The 17,635-nt window shown below is 42.8% G+C and overlaps 1 protein-coding gene across 1 annotated transcript in view; it reads right to left on the reverse strand.

The window, feature by feature from the left end:
* Window positions 1-1,052: 1,052 nt before the first annotated feature.
* Window positions 1,053-17,635, reverse strand: part of GAD1 (glutamate decarboxylase 1) — a 45,142-nt gene continuing 28,559 nt past the window's right edge. Inside the window, exons 7-17 of the mRNA XM_081095444.1 lie at window positions 17,027-17,139; window positions 15,777-15,892; window positions 15,613-15,692; window positions 15,335-15,389; window positions 13,732-13,848; window positions 12,502-12,566; window positions 9,183-9,261; window positions 7,966-8,115; window positions 5,377-5,484; window positions 3,276-3,365; window positions 1,053-2,477 (exon numbers count right to left, since the gene is read on the reverse strand). Coding sequence (XP_080951570.1) covers window positions 2,304-2,477; window positions 3,276-3,365; window positions 5,377-5,484; window positions 7,966-8,115; window positions 9,183-9,261; window positions 12,502-12,566; window positions 13,732-13,848; window positions 15,335-15,389; window positions 15,613-15,692; window positions 15,777-15,892; window positions 17,027-17,139 — 1,147 coding nt within the window. The 3' untranslated portion in view covers window positions 1,053-2,303. The remainder of the gene's footprint in view (window positions 2,478-3,275; window positions 3,366-5,376; window positions 5,485-7,965; window positions 8,116-9,182; window positions 9,262-12,501; window positions 12,567-13,731; window positions 13,849-15,334; window positions 15,390-15,612; window positions 15,693-15,776; window positions 15,893-17,026; window positions 17,140-17,635) is intronic.

Raw genomic sequence — 17,635 nt, forward strand, 5'->3', positions numbered from 1 at the left:
CCTAAAATTGTGTCTTTGTTACTTTAACCCCTTCCCTGCTAGGCCGGGCCCTGGATAAGGAAATACAGTAGCTAGAAAGTAGTGATGAGCTGAAAAGTGAAAAAAAGAACCTGACTTCACCCCACCACCAGCCTTGCTCTCCCTGCTACTTGGGATTGCAGTCGGAAATAGACCCAGACGAAGGGAGAGGAGAAACTATATACTGTGTAAGAATGTGGGGATTTGCTTACTACTCTGAGCTGGACATTTAGTTGTTAAAATGAGACTGTTCCTGTGACTGAGAAGTCAGAAAAGCTATGAGATTGGTCTGAATTCAAATAGGGGTGTGAAAAGAATTAGCCTACAGAGGGGATCTGAAGGAACAGTGAGAAAAAGAACAGTGCCTGGTACAGAGGAGGAAACATTTGTTGAGTGACTGAATGATTGGAACTCCAAGATGCAAATAGGAAAATGAGAAAGAGATGGCTTCCCCCCCACCCCAGGCTTAAACTGAAAATTAAAAAAAAAATTACTATCATAATGATTTTATAGAAATAGCTCTCGGATTATGCTAAGTGAAATAAGCCAGTCAGAGAAAGATAAATACCACATGATCTCACTCATTTGTGGATTATAGAGAACAACATAGACTGATGAACAGGGACAGACCCAAAGACTGAGAAACAGCGATCAGGCTATCAATCCCCAGAAGGAAAGTAGGGGAGGGCAGGGGTAAGAGGAAGGGATCAACCGAAGGACTTGTATACATGTATATAAGCCAAACCAATGGACATGGACAACAGGGGGATGGGAGCATGAGTGTGCGGGGCGAGGCGGGGGAGGGGGAGGTTGGGGGTTAATGGGGGGGATGAGGACACATTTGTAATACCTTAACTAAAAAAAAAAAAAAAAAGAAATAGCTCTCGGGAACCTATGACAGTAGGTTGAGTCCCAGCTTAGTAAGGGCACTGAATACTAACTAAAGTCAGCTAGTGGACAGTGAATGGGCCGTGGTGACCAAATAACTATAATTGGAAATCTCTCTTTCTACATGAAAACAAACGGGAAGAAAATTTTGTTTCAGTTCTCCATGGAGAGTATTTTTATTTGTTTATATTCTTCTTGCATACTCTAAAATGCACAGTGTGAATTTCCTTTCCTCAGAAACAGAGGTGAGGCTGGTCCATTTCGCTGAGATCTTCAGAAGGTCTTCGGAAATGTTGCCTTAGGTTTGAGCTAAGCAAGTCACAGGGATTGGTCACGAATGACTACAAAATTACAGGAGATCTAGTTATTATCCAACAGTTACTAGAAAAGCATTGGGCACACTGACATACAGCCAGACAGAGGGCGTAACAGAAGAGCAGATCTTGTTTAAGTGATGGGATTTCCATATATACGGCTCTATGTACAGTATCAGAATTCTCTTACAGACAGTAAACTTAGGCTTAAATCATTTAAGGGCACTCTTATATAAGTACAAGTCTCACTCATTTTAATCTTTTCTCTTTGGCTCACAAATGCACGAAAATACCATGAACAGTTTTCAGAACTTACTGCATTTATATATAAATAAGATACATTACGAATGGGAAGAAAATACAAGACACCTCTTTAACATGGTAAATCTCTGAATATAAATAAGCAAATATCTCATATACTTACAATTAAACAGTCATTTAGATCATTACATGTGTTTTTCCTCCGCCCCAAGGTCAGACAACAGAGATATGCACAGTCTACACAAATGAATTTCTAAAAATACAGCAACAGCACACCTGCAACAATGACTCTGCTACTATTTTTCCTTAACCAGATACTAATGGGGAGGGGGTGACTCTTGTCACTGAGCGGTGCTTTCTCATCCGTCATCACTTTAGGTGGGGACAACAATGACAACAAGGTCAACTCCTGCTAACAGCATTTCCCTTGGTCCCTACAACACACCATCTGAAGGAACATCTTTCCTGGGGTTGTGGGGCGAGCTGGTTTGCAGCACGTTTGGCCCGTCGGGTAAAGTTAATCGTCTTGGAGTAGGAACATGCTGTGATCTATTACTAACATCCACTCGCTATACATACATACATATCTATAGAGAGAGAGGTATATATAACTGTACATATATACTGTGTTCCTAATGTGCAACTTTTTAAAAAGAACATTATTTTCTGCTAACTATCACAAGCTTAAGTAAAGGTTTAACAGTATTCAAGATATTATATTTTCCCTCAGTGAAATGGCCTATTGTTTTAGCAACTTGCCGAGGTGGCTCTAGCGTGCCAGAGGGGAACAGGAATCCTCGTGGCCTGATGTTCTACGGGTGGCTACAGATCCTGGCCCAGTCTTTCTATCTCCTCAATGAGGAAGTCGATGTCAGACTGGGTGGCGGCCGGGTTCGAGATGACCATCCGGAAGAAGTTGGCCTTGTCCCCCTGAGGCTGGTAGCCAACCATGGTCGTGCCAGACTCCATCATCAGGGCTTTGATTTTGGGAGCCACCTTGTGATGGAAACAAAACGAAACTCAAGGCTGATATTAACACCACTCTTTTTATCAGTGCAACCAGTTTCTTGGTTGGGAATAAAGGAGCAGTTTGCTTTTCACCCTTTGTGTTTACACTGACATAAAGACAAAGAAATACTTTATATCTCAGTTTCTTCAGTGGCTAAGATCTAATGACCACTCGAGTCTACCCAGTCATACATTCTCTCAGAAATTTTGAAAGTCAGTCAGAGAGCAATGATAATAAAATCAAAAATAAAAACAAACAAACAAACCCTCTTATGGGCAACTACACAAATTAAGTCTTCTGTATAATCCAGAACCCAAGATCCTGCCTGGCACACACAGACTGGCACAGATGAATATTTGTTGAATGGCTGGAAGGTTGGTATATAAATGAAATATACCAATAAGTATCAATCATATGCAAACTAGATAAAGAATCAACAATCAGAATGAATCAGCATTAGAGTAGCCTTGAATTTAGCAGAAGATATTGTAACAGACATAGTTGAATATGGAAGTTCCTATGAATATACATAGGATTCAATTGCCCTGCATACGGCCCCTGGCCCCTTCTCGATGGTATTCAGACAGGAATACGGAGGTTCCTGTTGTATCTGAACCACAGCAAAGGGACAACCCAGGCCCAAGTAGAATGTAACAGGATGGTTCCCCACCAGCCCAAGTCTTTAATTTTCATTTCTCCCCCATTAGAAGACACATTAGAGTAAGGCTATTCCGACCCACCAGAGAAATGCCAAGGGTGAGATGAGACAAAGGAGAGAGCCATACCTTGTGGAGTCTTTCCCGTCGCTCAGGGCTGTCCGGCATGCTCCGGAGGCTTTGTGGGATGTACCAGAAACAGACATTTGTGTGCTCAGGCTGCAGAGATTTTCACAAACAAGCAAACATACAAACAAAAGAGAAAATTGTGAGAACTTGAGAGAAGGCTTCTGCCAAACCCCTATGGACTTTTGGTGGAATTCTCCCCAACCAGAAAAACCCACCAAAAAAAACAAAACAAGAAAAAACAGTGTAATATTAAAAAATAATTATATTTGGGTAGTTTTAAGAAAGGGTACAATCCATTTGCCATTTTGTAGTGCCTCATATCTCGAAGATGCTCGAAACACAATTTATTTTATTGATAAGTGAATGTTTTTTTGAGCTTACTATACTGATATTAAATCTTTTCTTTTTTAAAAAAATATATTTTATTGAATTTTTACAGAGAGGAAGGGAGAGGGAAAGTTAGAAACGTCAATGAAAGAGAAACATCGATCAGCTGCCTCCTGCACACTCCCTATTGGGATGTGCCCGAAACCAAGGTACATGCCCTTGACCGGAATTGAACCTGGAATCTTTCAGTCCGCAGGCCGATGCTCTATCCACTGAGCCAAACTGGTTAGGGCTTGAATCTTTTCTTGATGACTCAGGGTTATCATAAAGAACATTCATACCGGTTCTAACCTGTAAGACAGGGCTAACTGTGATGCCTAAAACTCTTCAGTGTCCCTCCCTTAAAGACTCCTATGCTTTTCAGTTCTTCCATATTCTTGCTACAGTTTTTCAGTTTCCTTCCTAGTTGCTGTTTGCCGTCATTGTGCCTGCTTCTGACTGGCTTGAGACATCACATTTGTCTTAAAGCTGCTAACAGAATATTTAAAACAGTGTAAATGGTCAGAGCGAGGTCCCACGGGTGAAGGGCATGAGTGCTGTATTGTTGACTTGAACTGCTCAGATCCCCCTCCCCGATGCTGACAGGCCTTTTTCTTCCGCATTTGGTGGCTCTCCGGTGTGCTCCTGCTGGTCTAGACCGCCTACGAAACTGGCTGAGCTGGAGGTAGGTGGTGTTATTTTATATTGGGTTATGAGTGGATTTTCTTTCATTTAACACTGGCTCCTACTCAGCGATGGAAACATTCTTTAGCCAATTGCCAGCTCCGTCAGGGCAGCGACAGTATATTTTTTGGTCACTGCTATAGAACTCGGCTCCCGGCATGGGGCATCCAATTCATGAGGAGCCAAACTTCCACACAGCGGGCACTCAGTACTTCATTATGTGCCATGTAGAGATGAACTCAGGGCAGACACGATTGTACCTTGCTCTCCTCATAATGAATCTATGTAAAGTAGAACTTCACTTTAGAACCTGTCTTGGGAATCAAGCATAGACCCATCCTATAAGCTTCTTGGAACTGAGAAAGAATCTATATATATAAAAGGCTAAGCTGACTCCCGCATGCGTGATACATATAAAGCTCTCACTGGCGCCAATCGCACGCGTGTGTTTCGATCTGTCACGGTTGATCGTGAATTTGGTTGATACTTCTATTATAGAGAGGGGGCAAATAGTGATATTAAAATATTTCTTCTAGCCCTAACCGGTTTGGCTCAGTGGATAGAGCATCGGCCTGTGGACTGAAAGGTCCCAGGTTCAATTCCGGTTAAGGGCATTTACCTTGGTTGCAGGCACATCCCCAGTAGGAGGTGTGCAGGAGGCAGCTGGTTGATGTTTCTCTCTCATTGATGTTTCTAACTCTCTATCCCTCTCCCTTCCTCTCTGTAAAAAATCAATAAAACATATTTAAAAAATTTTCTTCTAATTAATTTCCTTTCAATGTACATGAATCCGTGCACCGAAACATCAGTTTATGATAAAGGGTTCAGACCTGCCAAGGAAAGACCTCTTGTCTGCAAAGAGGTGAAGGGGAAAAGTCATCCCAATGCTACTGGAAGAAAAGTTCATGGACACAGAGAGAATTAAATGAATAGTGCATGAGAATGAAAATTCTGAAACAGCTTTTAACAATGTTAGAAAAAATGGTTTTAGGAGCTTCCCTCGACAGATTTTCTGAAAATGCTATATATCTAGTCCATGATGACAACTTACCTCACCATTGAAAACCATCTCAAATTCTTCTCTGTTTTTAATTTTGGCATAGAGGTATTCAGCGAGTTCCAAGCATTTGTTGATCTGATTTTCAAATCCCACTGTTCCCTGTTTTAAAGAAAGAAAAATCGAGTTTATTGGTGAGAGGTTGTATTTCCACTGGTGATGGGCATTTGAGAAGGCCATGCTGTCCTTGTCTACTGGAAATGGGCATGAGACTATCCTCGGAGATGGACAGGAAGCAGCATCTGACTGTGCACAGCCTCTTCGCAGCTCAGCGAAGCGTGCCTGCTCTCTTTCGAAGGCTCTCTAGTCTCTGGGCAGTAATTCTCCACCGGGCTCTTAGCTCCTGCTAGCTATTCACAGCTGGACCTGGGGTCTATTTTCTGGTTTGCTTTATGATACTGCTACTCAGTTTATAAACTGTAACCGGCCCATGATAAAATGAGTACAGAAACTGAGATTTTGCAATAAGAAACTTTTATAGCAATGTGACAGAATAACTTTAATGTCTACTGAATCTAATTTTAAAAATTGGTGTTTATACCTTGGATGTTTTTCATTTCGTGTTTTTTTTCCTAGCAATTCATCTCTATTGTAAATGGCTCTTCACCACAGTTTGAGAAGCATTGCTTTAGACCCACCTTCCCCAGCAGTGAGTCCTGGTCAAACATGTCCCCACGCTCCCGGGCAGGCTACCTTCCACGGCACAGAATCATCCTTTGTGCTGACAGGCAGGCAGGCAGATGGGGAAGCCACTGGTCTCAGTACATGCCCTGAGATTGCAATAGCTCCAACTATTGACGAACTGGTTGAGCATGAGTTTCAAAAGCCAGCCCGGCTGATTAATAACAGCAGTGTGGAGGCTGTTGAGCGGGTCAGTGTTAACAAGAGCAGAGGCACAGGCTGGCTTGTGGATTGCTAATGGGCCTGGGCGAGGTCCAACACTGGCAAAGCAGCAGTCACCGCTAGGCGGACACCCTGGCCAGGCCACTTTCCACTTGGGAAGCAAGCCTGCACTGGGGGCCCCGCTCAGCAACCAATTCACAAGGAGCCAAACTTCCAGCAGATGGCTCAGGGGTTATTTTTAGGTAAAACAAATAGGCAAATTACTGAGACAGTGTGGCTATTACATGTCTAAATGACAGGGCTCTTTCTCTTGTTGCTTATGGCTATTTGTATGTTTAAAATACCTATAATTTCTTTGTGGTAGACATAAAATTCAGACTACTTATATATTAAGACACAATGGCTACATCAGGGGGAAAAACTAAGAATATTGTCAAATTCTTCCTACAGAAGAAATACGTGACTAGATATTTCACTGGGAAGCCTTGTTTTGGTATTAGGTAGACCCAATCTTAAATCATGGAAGTTAGTAAAGTTAATTTACAGTAGGTAAATAAAAATTATAGATACAGCCCTGACCAGTTTGGCTTGGTGGATAGAGCGTCAGCCTGCGGACTGAAGGGTCCCAGGTTTGATTCCGGTCAAGGGCATGTACCTTGGTTGCAGGCACATCCCCAGTGGGGGGTGTGGAGGAGGCAGCTGATCGATGTTTCTCTCTCATCGATGTTTCTAACTCTCTATCCCTCTCCCTTCCTCTCTGTAAAAAATCAATAAAATATATTAAAAAATTATAGATAACAGTATACAGCTGTAAAATAAAAACTGCCTTTACTTGATTGCATAAAAGCACTTTTGAAACAAATAGTTAAACAGTAATCCTCTCCCCTCACCCATATTTTGGGGGAAATTCCAATAGTTTGCTTTTTTTAAATATATATATATAGACACAGAAATGTAACCTGAATGGCTGATGAGTGCAGATCCTGCATTCAGTCTAGCAGTAGGATTTCTTGGAATAAGTATATTTTCCAGAATAGTGTATCGAGTACAAATAATGAGAAAGCCATATTTAAACAGATCTTAAAACTGTTTTGCTTTGCCCTAGCTGGTTTGACTCAGTGGATAAGAGTGTTGGCCTATGGACTGAAGGGTCCCAGGTTCGATTCTGGTCAAAGGCACATATCCAGGTTTCGGGCTCAATCCCCAGTGGGGGGTGTGCAGGAGGCAGCTAATCAATGATGCTCTCTAATCATTGATGTTTCTATCTCTCTTCCTCTGTGAAAATCAATAAAAAAACCAAAATTGTTCTGTTTTGTTCATTTGTTTTGATATGTTCATTGAATATATTCCATGATTGGAGGCCTTATAAAGGCATCTAGGGTTCTGTTCATATCAATGCAGCAATTTTATCTTTATCTCTTTCTATATCTACACTAAATAACTTCGGCATCCCTAAAGATTGCTGTCGAAGTCTTTATCTTAGCATCATTTTTAGTTGTTATAAGAGAAACTTATAAAAAAAAACTTCATGCTAATTCAAACTGAAGAGATTGAATGGAGGAAGGGAGAATTTGACATGAGAAAGAAAGTGACTTCATTTGCAAAGAAAATACAGTTAACTCAATTATCTAGATATTGATTGAACACATAGTGAGTTATCTGTGATACAACTTTGCCTCTCTTTTGCCAGCCTGTGCAAATTACATTTCTGCTCTATTTCCTGAATTCCCTTTTTCTTACCTTTGCTTTCCACATCAGCCAGAACTTGAAAATGTCCACGTGACGGCCACACTGAATTGCCTTGTCCCCAGTGTCATAGGAGACATCATATTGCTTGTCTGGCTGGAAGAGGTAGCCTGCACACATCTGGTTGCATCCTTGGAGTATCCCCTATCATGCAATTCAAGACAGGCATGAATCTGTTTCCACAGGTCAGAGACGTGGTGGCTTTGAAGGAGGGCTGGCTGGGATAGGGGTCACAGGCATCCTTCCTGATGTCTTATGAGCTCTTGCACTTGTTCTCTCGTCCTTCTCTAAAACCACTTTTGGGAAAACCTTCACCCCTTTCCCTCTGTCACTCTCATTAGAAAATAATCTTTTGTCTCAGATGCGAACCCAAGGACCCCGCTGTCCCTCTTAGGGACATTTGGAAATATGTGTGGGTGTTTTGGGTTGTTTCAGAGTCTGGGAAGTGCTACGGCATTCAGTGGGCAGGGGATAGAAACTTCCTGCAGTGGGTGGGACAGTCTCATGTTGGGAAGAACGTTCCTCCCCAAAAGCATCCCCTAGAAAGTCTTCTGATCTTTTCCAGGATGTGCCATGCAGTTAGAGGCCCTCTGAGGGGCGGAGTAAAGCGCGCATGCGGGTTCTGGCTCCTACAGGTTGGGGACAGGTTCTTTGGGTTGCCTCAGTGTGCAAAAGTTTCCCTTCGAGGGCAGGGTGCTGTTATCAGATGCTTCTGGGAGGGAGTCCTCTACTAACTCATTTACAGAAGCTTTTGGTCAACAGTCCTCGTTACTCTGAGTTGACATTTGTAAATACGTAAAGGTCATCTGTATCTCAGCTCCTGAGGCCACAAATTCAAGCTAAGAATTTCAAGAATGTTCCAGTGACCACTTTGTTGCCCTCACTCAGGTTCCAATTGCTCTCACTTTGTTTGTATAAACATGAAGGAATGTGAAATGACATAATGCCCTTAGAGTTCCTGACTGACAGGGCCCTGAGCCCTGAACAAGGAAGGACAGCAGAAGGCAGGAGCCCAGAGGAGGCACGAGATTAGCTGAAGACTAACAGATAAAGGCAGGGAAGAACAGCCATGGCGGTCCTCACAGGGCAGTCATCGCGTGAGCTTGTCACCGAGCACTGTATCAAGACCCCATGCCTTTCTCTCCTTGTGCCTTCTAAACTTTAATAAAGGGTGTGCAGGCCACCAGCTCATCTCTGGAGGGAGTACAGACCTTCTCCTTGACGAGGATGGCGGAGCACTGCAGCAGCACGCCCATCATCTTGTGAGGGTTCCAGGTCACCGAGCTGGCCCTGCAAGAAGCATGCGACACTCTGAGAAGGTGCAGGCATCAGCAAGAGACTGTCCTCTTAAGGAAAACACCACCCTAGGCAGCCCACGTTTTCCACGCCTAGTGGTAAACAACTGATTTGCAGGCAGTCTCAGGGTACTACGGGGCAGATTCCCTCTTCTAAACAACTCCTATTCATCACGGCTAATGTTCGTGAAGAACTTGCTGCGTGTCCTGTTACCGTGGGAGCTTTGCAGGCCTTTTCGAACCGTGGTGTCATGGTTCGAAACTCCGGACTTCGGAGCCAAACTGTCCGAATCTGAATCCTGGCTCTGATATTTGCTAGTTTGGGCAAGTTACATAACTCCTCTGTGCCTCAGTTTCCTCATCTGTAAAATGGGGGGTATGTGTCACAGAATTGAAGGAGAAAATGAGTTAATAAATACATACTGCTAATAACTGTGCCTGGAATACTTAATTCTCATAACAACCCTATGATACAGGAACTACTGTCTATTTTAGATGGAGAAACTAAGGCACAAATAGGTTAAATACATCACCCCAAAGCACAGAGCTAGGAAGTGTTGGAGCCAAGATTCAAGTCCAGGGAGTCTAATTGCACAGCCAGTGTTCCTAACCCTTCTGCAGCCTGCCTCCCTCTCAGCCACGGGCTCTGGCTGCTTCAGCCTTCGGTTCTTATTTATAAAATGGGCTGGCCATGCTGATCTACCTTCTTATGAGGTAGTGAGTGGAGTGACACTTAAAAGCAAGGATCAATTAGGCAGCCCTAGACTTTGACTATGTAGCAGCTTTGTTCAAATGCTAAATGAACATGACATTGCCAGTTTTGGCCGCAATGACAGCTTAACAAGCACGGTCTCCTAGCAACCGCATCACTCTGTTAGTGAGCAGCACGCTAGCTAGGACATTACGGAAAGGACTAAGTAGACTGTATGATGACTACAACTTGGGTAACTCGCTTCGGTGGTTTACAGACTCCTTCCCAATGGCCTGGCCCACAGCTGGGCTCTGCGCTTTCATATGTTAAGGATGTTCTCCCCAAACAGAGCAATTGGCTCCAAAATACACTGACTCTCTCCCTAGAGCAGTGGTTCTCAACCTTCCTAATGCTGTGACCCTTTAATACAGTTCCTCATGTTGTGGTGACCCCCAATTTCATTGTTACAAATTGAACATAATTAAAGCATAGTGATTAATCACAAAAACAATATGTAATTATATATGTGTTTTCCGATGGTCTTAGGCGACCCCTGTGAAAGGGTGGTTCGACCCCAGAAGGGGTCGCGACCCACAGGTTGAGAACTGCTGCCCTAGAGCTAACGCTTGCTGTGAAATTTTTTTTTTAATATATATTTTATTGATTTTTTACAGAGAGGAAGGGAGAGGGGTAGAGAGTTAGAAACATCAATGAGAGAGAAACATCGATCAGCTGCCTCCTGCACACCCCCTACTGGGGATGTGCCCACAACCAAGGTACATGCCCTTGACCGGAATCGAACCTGGGACCTTTCAGTCCGCAGGCCGACGCTCTATCCACTGAGCCAAACCGGTTTCGGCATTGCTGTGAATTTTTAACCTCTCCATCTTGCCTGGGCCCTTTAGAGGGAAGAGGGTGTACACTGTGTGACGATAGGGTGTGCGCTGTGTTTCAAAGGTAAGAGAGAAAGGCCTGAGGTCCTGCTGTTCTAAGTGGGTAAGAAAGAAAACCTTTGAGAAAGAGACCCGTGAGAAGTTCTAAGTGCTTATCTCATTAAAATGCATCAGTGAGTCAAGCCATATTTAATCAATTTTCTCATAGCTCTCATCCCTGAGCCATTCAAAATTATATTTAGACCTCATAAAATGCCTTAAATTAAGTGGTTTTTTGAGTGTCCTGAAGGTCTGAAGTACATGACTCTTTGCTGCTACAAATAGAAACTAATAAGACATGATATGGATTCAATTTCCTTCAGAAGACATACATGCTCTAAAATGTTAGGTAAGAAAAAGGCTAGTGAAAAATGTTCCTACGCTCAAGGATGGAAAATAAAAATCGCCAGATAAACCTAAAGTACAGTTGGACCGGTTCTTCTATATTTAGTATACTGTCCTCCAAGTTACAGAGTCAAGGAACTATGCTGCAAAGAGTCCGTCCCGGTCACTTTGACACTGGCTTTTCAAAACTGGCCCAGAAGGGAAGAGGCACAGCACAGGTCACAGAACCTGGTGAGAGAAGCCACAGGTGCGCTCTCCCTGGTGTCGCTCCCAGTCCGCGCTCTCGCCTTGTCTGCTCTCACCTGGCACTTTGCTCCAACCTCACTGGCCTCTTTGATGGTCCTCCACCTTGCCAAGAACATTCCTGCTCAGGGCCTTTGCACCTGCCCTTCTCACCTTTCTTCTCCGTATCCTTGCTTCCTGTCTCCCTTTGTCTGAAATGTCACCTCCTCAGAAAGGCCTCTGACGACATTGCCTCAAACAGCATGCCTTGTCCCTCCCTGTTATTTAACTGTTTTATTTTTTCCCTCTGAGATAGATGAAGTATCTCTTTGTTTATGAACATCCAGTCCACTGGAACGTAAGCTTCGGGAGGGTAAATCTCTCAGCTGACAACACCTTCCATATGTTGCCGTGTTTTCCTACATGTAGCAGATACACATTTTTTAGGAAAGTGCCATGCATGGTTAGACTAGAGGCAGGCAACCAGATATTCACATCCATGTCTTCCTGGCTCATGATAAGTGCTCAGTAAGTATTTGCTGAATCAATGGGATCAACTGGGATCAATACATTGGAATCAGGTCAAAATCACATTCAGCTGAGCACACCCGCCAAACTTGAATGGTGAACGAGAAAATAAATACGTTGGATGAGCCAAGTGTCCTACCCTTCTCGCAGCAGTAAGCTCAGTGAGAAAGAAAAGTGAAATGTACCCTTGTAAATTCTCATTTCGCCTTCAAATCTCCCCACTGCTTGGTTCCTCGTCTCTTCTACCTGAGCACCTAGCAATCACATTCATTGTTGTGCTTATCACATTGGGTTGTAACTATTTGTTTACTTGTCTCTCTCTCTCTAAATTATAAACTCATTGAGGTGAGGACTCATTTAACTGAGAAATCAATCATAGCTGATCTCCCAGTGCCTGGCATACCATAATTGCTCAATAAATCTCTACTGAGCAAAACTGAGCTCAGTCAGATTGAAATAAGATGTTGGGGACATGCTGCTGGCCCGAATGGGAGGAGGCCCAAACTCTGGCCCTTACCTCTCTATGCCACTGAGTTTATGACGGTGCTTCCTGGACATGAGCAGCCCACCGCCCCAGGCAGCCTGTGAGGACAGAGAAAGGAGAGGGAGGGGGAGCCGTGACATTTAAGAATCCAAACCCGCCACTCCACACCTCTACTAAAACATGAGAAAGTAAATGGTGAAAAACATAAGCTTCTCTGACAAAAGGAACCCACACCGATTGTTCAACCAGTGGCAGTTGTAATTCATCATTTGTCAGGTCTTCAAAAGTTCCTCCAGCTTAAAGTTGGAGTAGCTCTGAGGGACACAGGTAAATCTGGTCTGAGCCTGTGGTGCCAAGACCCAAAGGCCTAGAGCACGCCGGGAGGGCAGAGACACTCAGTGAGCCCCAGGGTGGCTCTGGGAGGGACACAGACGGGCGCCTGCCATCAGATTCTGCCCCTGGTAGGAGTCTAAGGGCTTCTGCAAACTCAGAAAGCAGCGGCCCTGCCAGGCTGGGACGTCCCACCACGGCTCCTGCAACTTCAAGACATTTTGTGGGCACCCTGGTGCGTAAGTTTACTGAATAGCTTGGGACACAGCCTTTGTCAGTCATTTGTTCAATAGTAACGCAGATTATCCAACTGTCCAGTTGTGAGAAGTTATATCCATAAGAGAATGGAGCGAGGAAAAAAGAAAAAAATACACTCAAAGTCAGGCATGTGAAAAATGTACCTTTTGTGTTCCTGGGAAAATTTGATTTGGGACTACATCTCTTAGCTGATAACACCTTCCATACACTGTCTTGTTTTTTCCTACAGGTACCAGATATGCAATATGTTTTTTTTGTTTGTTTGGTTTTTTTTAATAAAAGCGTGTCATAGATGGCTCTGACTGAAGGCAGCTAGCCGAGCGTCCAGATTCATGGCCACTTTCTTCATTGTACCTTATGTTTTCTCCTTCTGAAATCAGTTATATTTCCCTCTGCAGCTATGTGTCCAGACAAAAGCTACCTGGGAAGGTGATAGAGAGCATATTCTAAAATGAATCCCAGGAGATAGCAACTGGGGGTGGATGAATCCCAGAGGATGCACAAGCCTGTGGTGTGTCCAGTGGTGAACGTCAGCTCGGAGCCAGAGAGGGGAGGGGAACTAATGTGGTGTGGAGAGAGAGCCAGCTGGGCAGTGGGAGAAGCTTGAGGCAAATCACAAAGCAGAACCGCGTCCACCCCTATGGGCTGGGCCACACTGTGAGTTACAGCACTTACATCGACATGCAGCCAAAGGTTATATTTCTCACATATATCTGCAATCTCCTGTATCGGATCAAAGGCTCCATAAACAGTCGTGCCAGCAGTTGCATTGACATAAAGAGGGACATATCCCTGTAAGGCAAGAGAGACAGGCTAATTAGTCTCTTTAACCTCTTTCCTTTCCACAGGAGGTAGATGAATTGCAGTAGCATTTATTCACAGATCAGCTGTGGTATCAGACACTCTATCTGGCAATTCTTCGTTAGTACATTTTCTTATTCATTCATTTATTCAACAAATAGTGTTTGAACGACATTTTTGTGCCAAGCCCTGTTGTAGACGCAGGGAACACAGCAGTGAGCAAAAGAGATGAAGATTTTTGTCCCCGTGGAGGTTACGTTCTAGTGGACAGTGACAGCAAACAAAATCAAATAAGCAAAATACACAGTCTGATATTGACAAGGTCTATGGCAGCGGTTCTCAACCTGTGGCTCGCGACCCCTTTGGCGGTCGAACGACCCTTTCACAGGGGTCGCCTAAGACCATCCTGCATATCAGATATTTATATTATGATTCATAACAGTAGCAACATTACAGTTATGAAGTAGCAACGAAAATAATTTTATGGTTGGGTCACAACATGAGGAACTGTATTTAAAGGGCTAGAAGGTTGAGATCCACTGGTCTATGGTGAACAATAAAGCAGGGAAGAGAAATAACAAGTTTAAAGTGTTAGGCAGGTAGTTCTGAATAGCATCTGGACACTGTACAGTTTAGAAGCTGTGTTATTCTAAGTGTACTGATGTAATAATAACACTGAAGCATTGCTTGGTTATTTAAAGCCAGTCTATACACTGTTTCACTAATAGTGGACGTGGTAAAATGTGTTGATGTGAACAAGAAATAAACAAGGAAGTGGCGTCAGAGAGACTGGGGGAAATCCATGAGTCCTATGTGTTATTGAAGCTCAGCTCCACCTCTACTCCTTGCTCAGTCCTAGTGACATTTCCATCCATTCCCTACGGAAACCCCTCAAACAACTACAGTTAGAGAAGGAGGCACAAGAATGTAACCAAAACAATGAGTTGGTAAATGGTTTGACAGCTACCTGGCACTGCCTTGTGGATACATCTGTTCTATGAGATTTGTTTGTTTGTTTGTTTAATAGACTTGACTGAGGCCGATTCACCAAGTATCATGGTCCACCTGGCAGAGCATGGAAGTACTTTGTTAAACAAAATCCTAAGCTAAAATGATACTTGTTAAAATAAGATTATACCTAAGAAGTAAGTGAAAACCACAATAGGCTGTACTTTGTGGTGCTTGGGTAGTAGATTTATTGAAGTACATAAAACTAATCATCTGGCACAATTAAGATAGGACAAGAGGTTTAATGACTGAAATTTTCATTTTTCAAAAAAACCGATATGGTATAGACACAGCGTTAAAGCCAAATCATCGCACAAGTTGGAAATAAATAAATATCTAAGAATAGAATTTTAGAAACACAATAAAGTAATATCTTATACTATCAAAGATTTTTACTGTCTACAGCAGAGAGAAGGTATTTTTAAAAATTTGTATTCGCCAGAGTTTAGATGTACCCTAGAGTATATACCTTTTGCTTGGCTTCAAGAATTTTTGCCTCTAAATCAGCAGGAATTATCTTCCCCCTGTAATTGTTATAAAAGGAGAGAAATGTAAATGAAAAATCAATGAGACTGCACATGAAAAAAACTTCAGCCGCAGCAAAAAGTAATTTAATCGGATATTTTCAACAGACCATTAGCAGCTTGGCACACTGTACTGAGTCAGTCCTTAAGCACAATAAAACAAATTTAACAGATGAACACATTTCATACATCAAGAACCTAATAGTCACTCTCCCCTGCCTACCTTTCATTGCACTTTATCAAAATCACATTGTCGGTTCCAAAGCCAAGCGCAGCCCCAGCCTTTTTTATGGAGTAGTGACTCTGCAACAAACAGAGGCTCGAGGTTAGATGTTCGACAGTCCCATGGAAAACACCACAATCCACGAGCAAGAGCACCTGACTCACATGTTCTGAGGTGAAGAGGACCAGGTTGGGCACGGCCGCCATGCCCTTTGTCTTAACTTCGGGGAAGTACTTGTAGCGCGCTGCCATGATGCTGTACATGTTGGATATGGCTCCCCCTATCGGCAAGCAGACACATTGGGTGGTGTTGCAACCCCTTCGTTATTGTTTCTAACAGCAAAGGCTAAACCGGTGTCTCAAGAGACAAGGGAGGTCAGAAAGGGGGAAGGACAATATTCTGATAGGATTTGATGGCTTCCTTAATGCCAGGGCTTCCCTCTGGACCCTTTGCCCAGAGAATATAGTAGTCACACTCCTTACCAAAGCCATCTAGGCAATTTGGTTGGAGGTGCATCACGTACTCCAGTGCCTGCCCCACCTGAAGCCTAGACAGACATATAAGAGGTGGCCGTGGCTGTAAAGAGAGAGGCGAGTTACAACTTTCCTGCTTCCGCTCTCTGCTCAATCTATTTACTGAATGAAGATTAATTTGTTCTCTGAGACAGAAAGACAGAGAAAGAGAGAATGATGGAGCCTACTGAAGGAAACGGTGGCATTGCCTGGATACTCTTCCAAGAACAGCCCAACTGAGTCATTTGGGAGAGCTCTAAGTTGATGAAAATAAAACCAAACTTGTGTTTACTTAAATAAAGACACAAGGAGAAGTCAGGTAGCTAGGTACATCTGGCCAACACAAACGAATTGCTTTGGCATCAATTACCTGACAATTAAACAGGCAAATTGGTGGTTTGCTTGAATTGCCTGGACAAGTGTAATTCTTATTTCTTTTCCATTTGAATACAATCACACTGTCTCTGACACCGTCCCACACTCCTTCCTACCTTCCTTCCTGTCCTTGTTTTTAAAATTTTTATTGTATCCTTTGAACTAGAGATCAAAGTAGATAAACTATTTTGGCTGAAACTGATTAGTCAGTTGACAACCTTGATTCACTTATCCTCAGCTTAATCAAACCATTGTTGACAAACTGGAATTATATAGCATAATTTAGACACAGCCTTTCTCAGTTGGATAGGTTTAGGCACTGCCTTTGTTGGTTAGTTCACACAGAAGGTAGCATTGTTGCTAGCCTTCACCCTGACAAAGATAGGAAGGCAGAGTATCCAAAAAAAAATCTTTAAAATTCATTATTCTTCCATGAACTCACTCTGTGGGTTACTATTCTCAAAAGGGTCCTAAGGATCCATATTACAAACCCGTAGGAGAGTCAGGGAAACAGAACAGAAACTTACCAGGAGAAAATATCCCATCACCGTCTTTATTTGACCATCCAACTATCTCTCTCATCTTCTTAAGTGTTATTTGCTCCATGAGGACAAACACTGGAGCAATTTCATAAGTAAACCTGGAACGGTGGTAAAAAATGAATGAAAATAAAGAAGTCAACCACTTATTTGAAGAACACAGATGACTGTTTTAATATTTGTACTTGGGATCTAAGAAGAAAAAAAAGAGGTTCAAAACCACTAAAACAATTCATTTCCTGGAAATGTATTAGATCACCAGTCATAAAATGTCAGAAACCAGTCTGTGTTACCAAAAGAGGTGGTTGAAGTGCCTGCCCTATGATTTTTCACCAACAAAATATATTCTTTTCTAAATGGAATGTCTTTAGTGTGGTTCACCCAGAGAAAAAGAATGAAAGAAAGTTACTTTTCTGGGTCCCTTTCTCCTCTGAGATTGTAACATGATGCAAATATTAATTGAAAAAAATGTATCCTAACATTCATATAAAATTGATTTGCAACATTAAAAAAAACACACATCTTGACTGCCAATTTCATACTTGTAGAATCTATAAAACCCAGAGCCAAACTCTATCTTTTAAAAAACAATGTAAA

This window comes from Myotis nattereri (assembly GCF_964212035.1).
Source record: "Myotis nattereri genome assembly, chromosome: 7".
Taxonomy (NCBI): domain Eukaryota; kingdom Metazoa; phylum Chordata; class Mammalia; order Chiroptera; family Vespertilionidae; genus Myotis; species Myotis nattereri.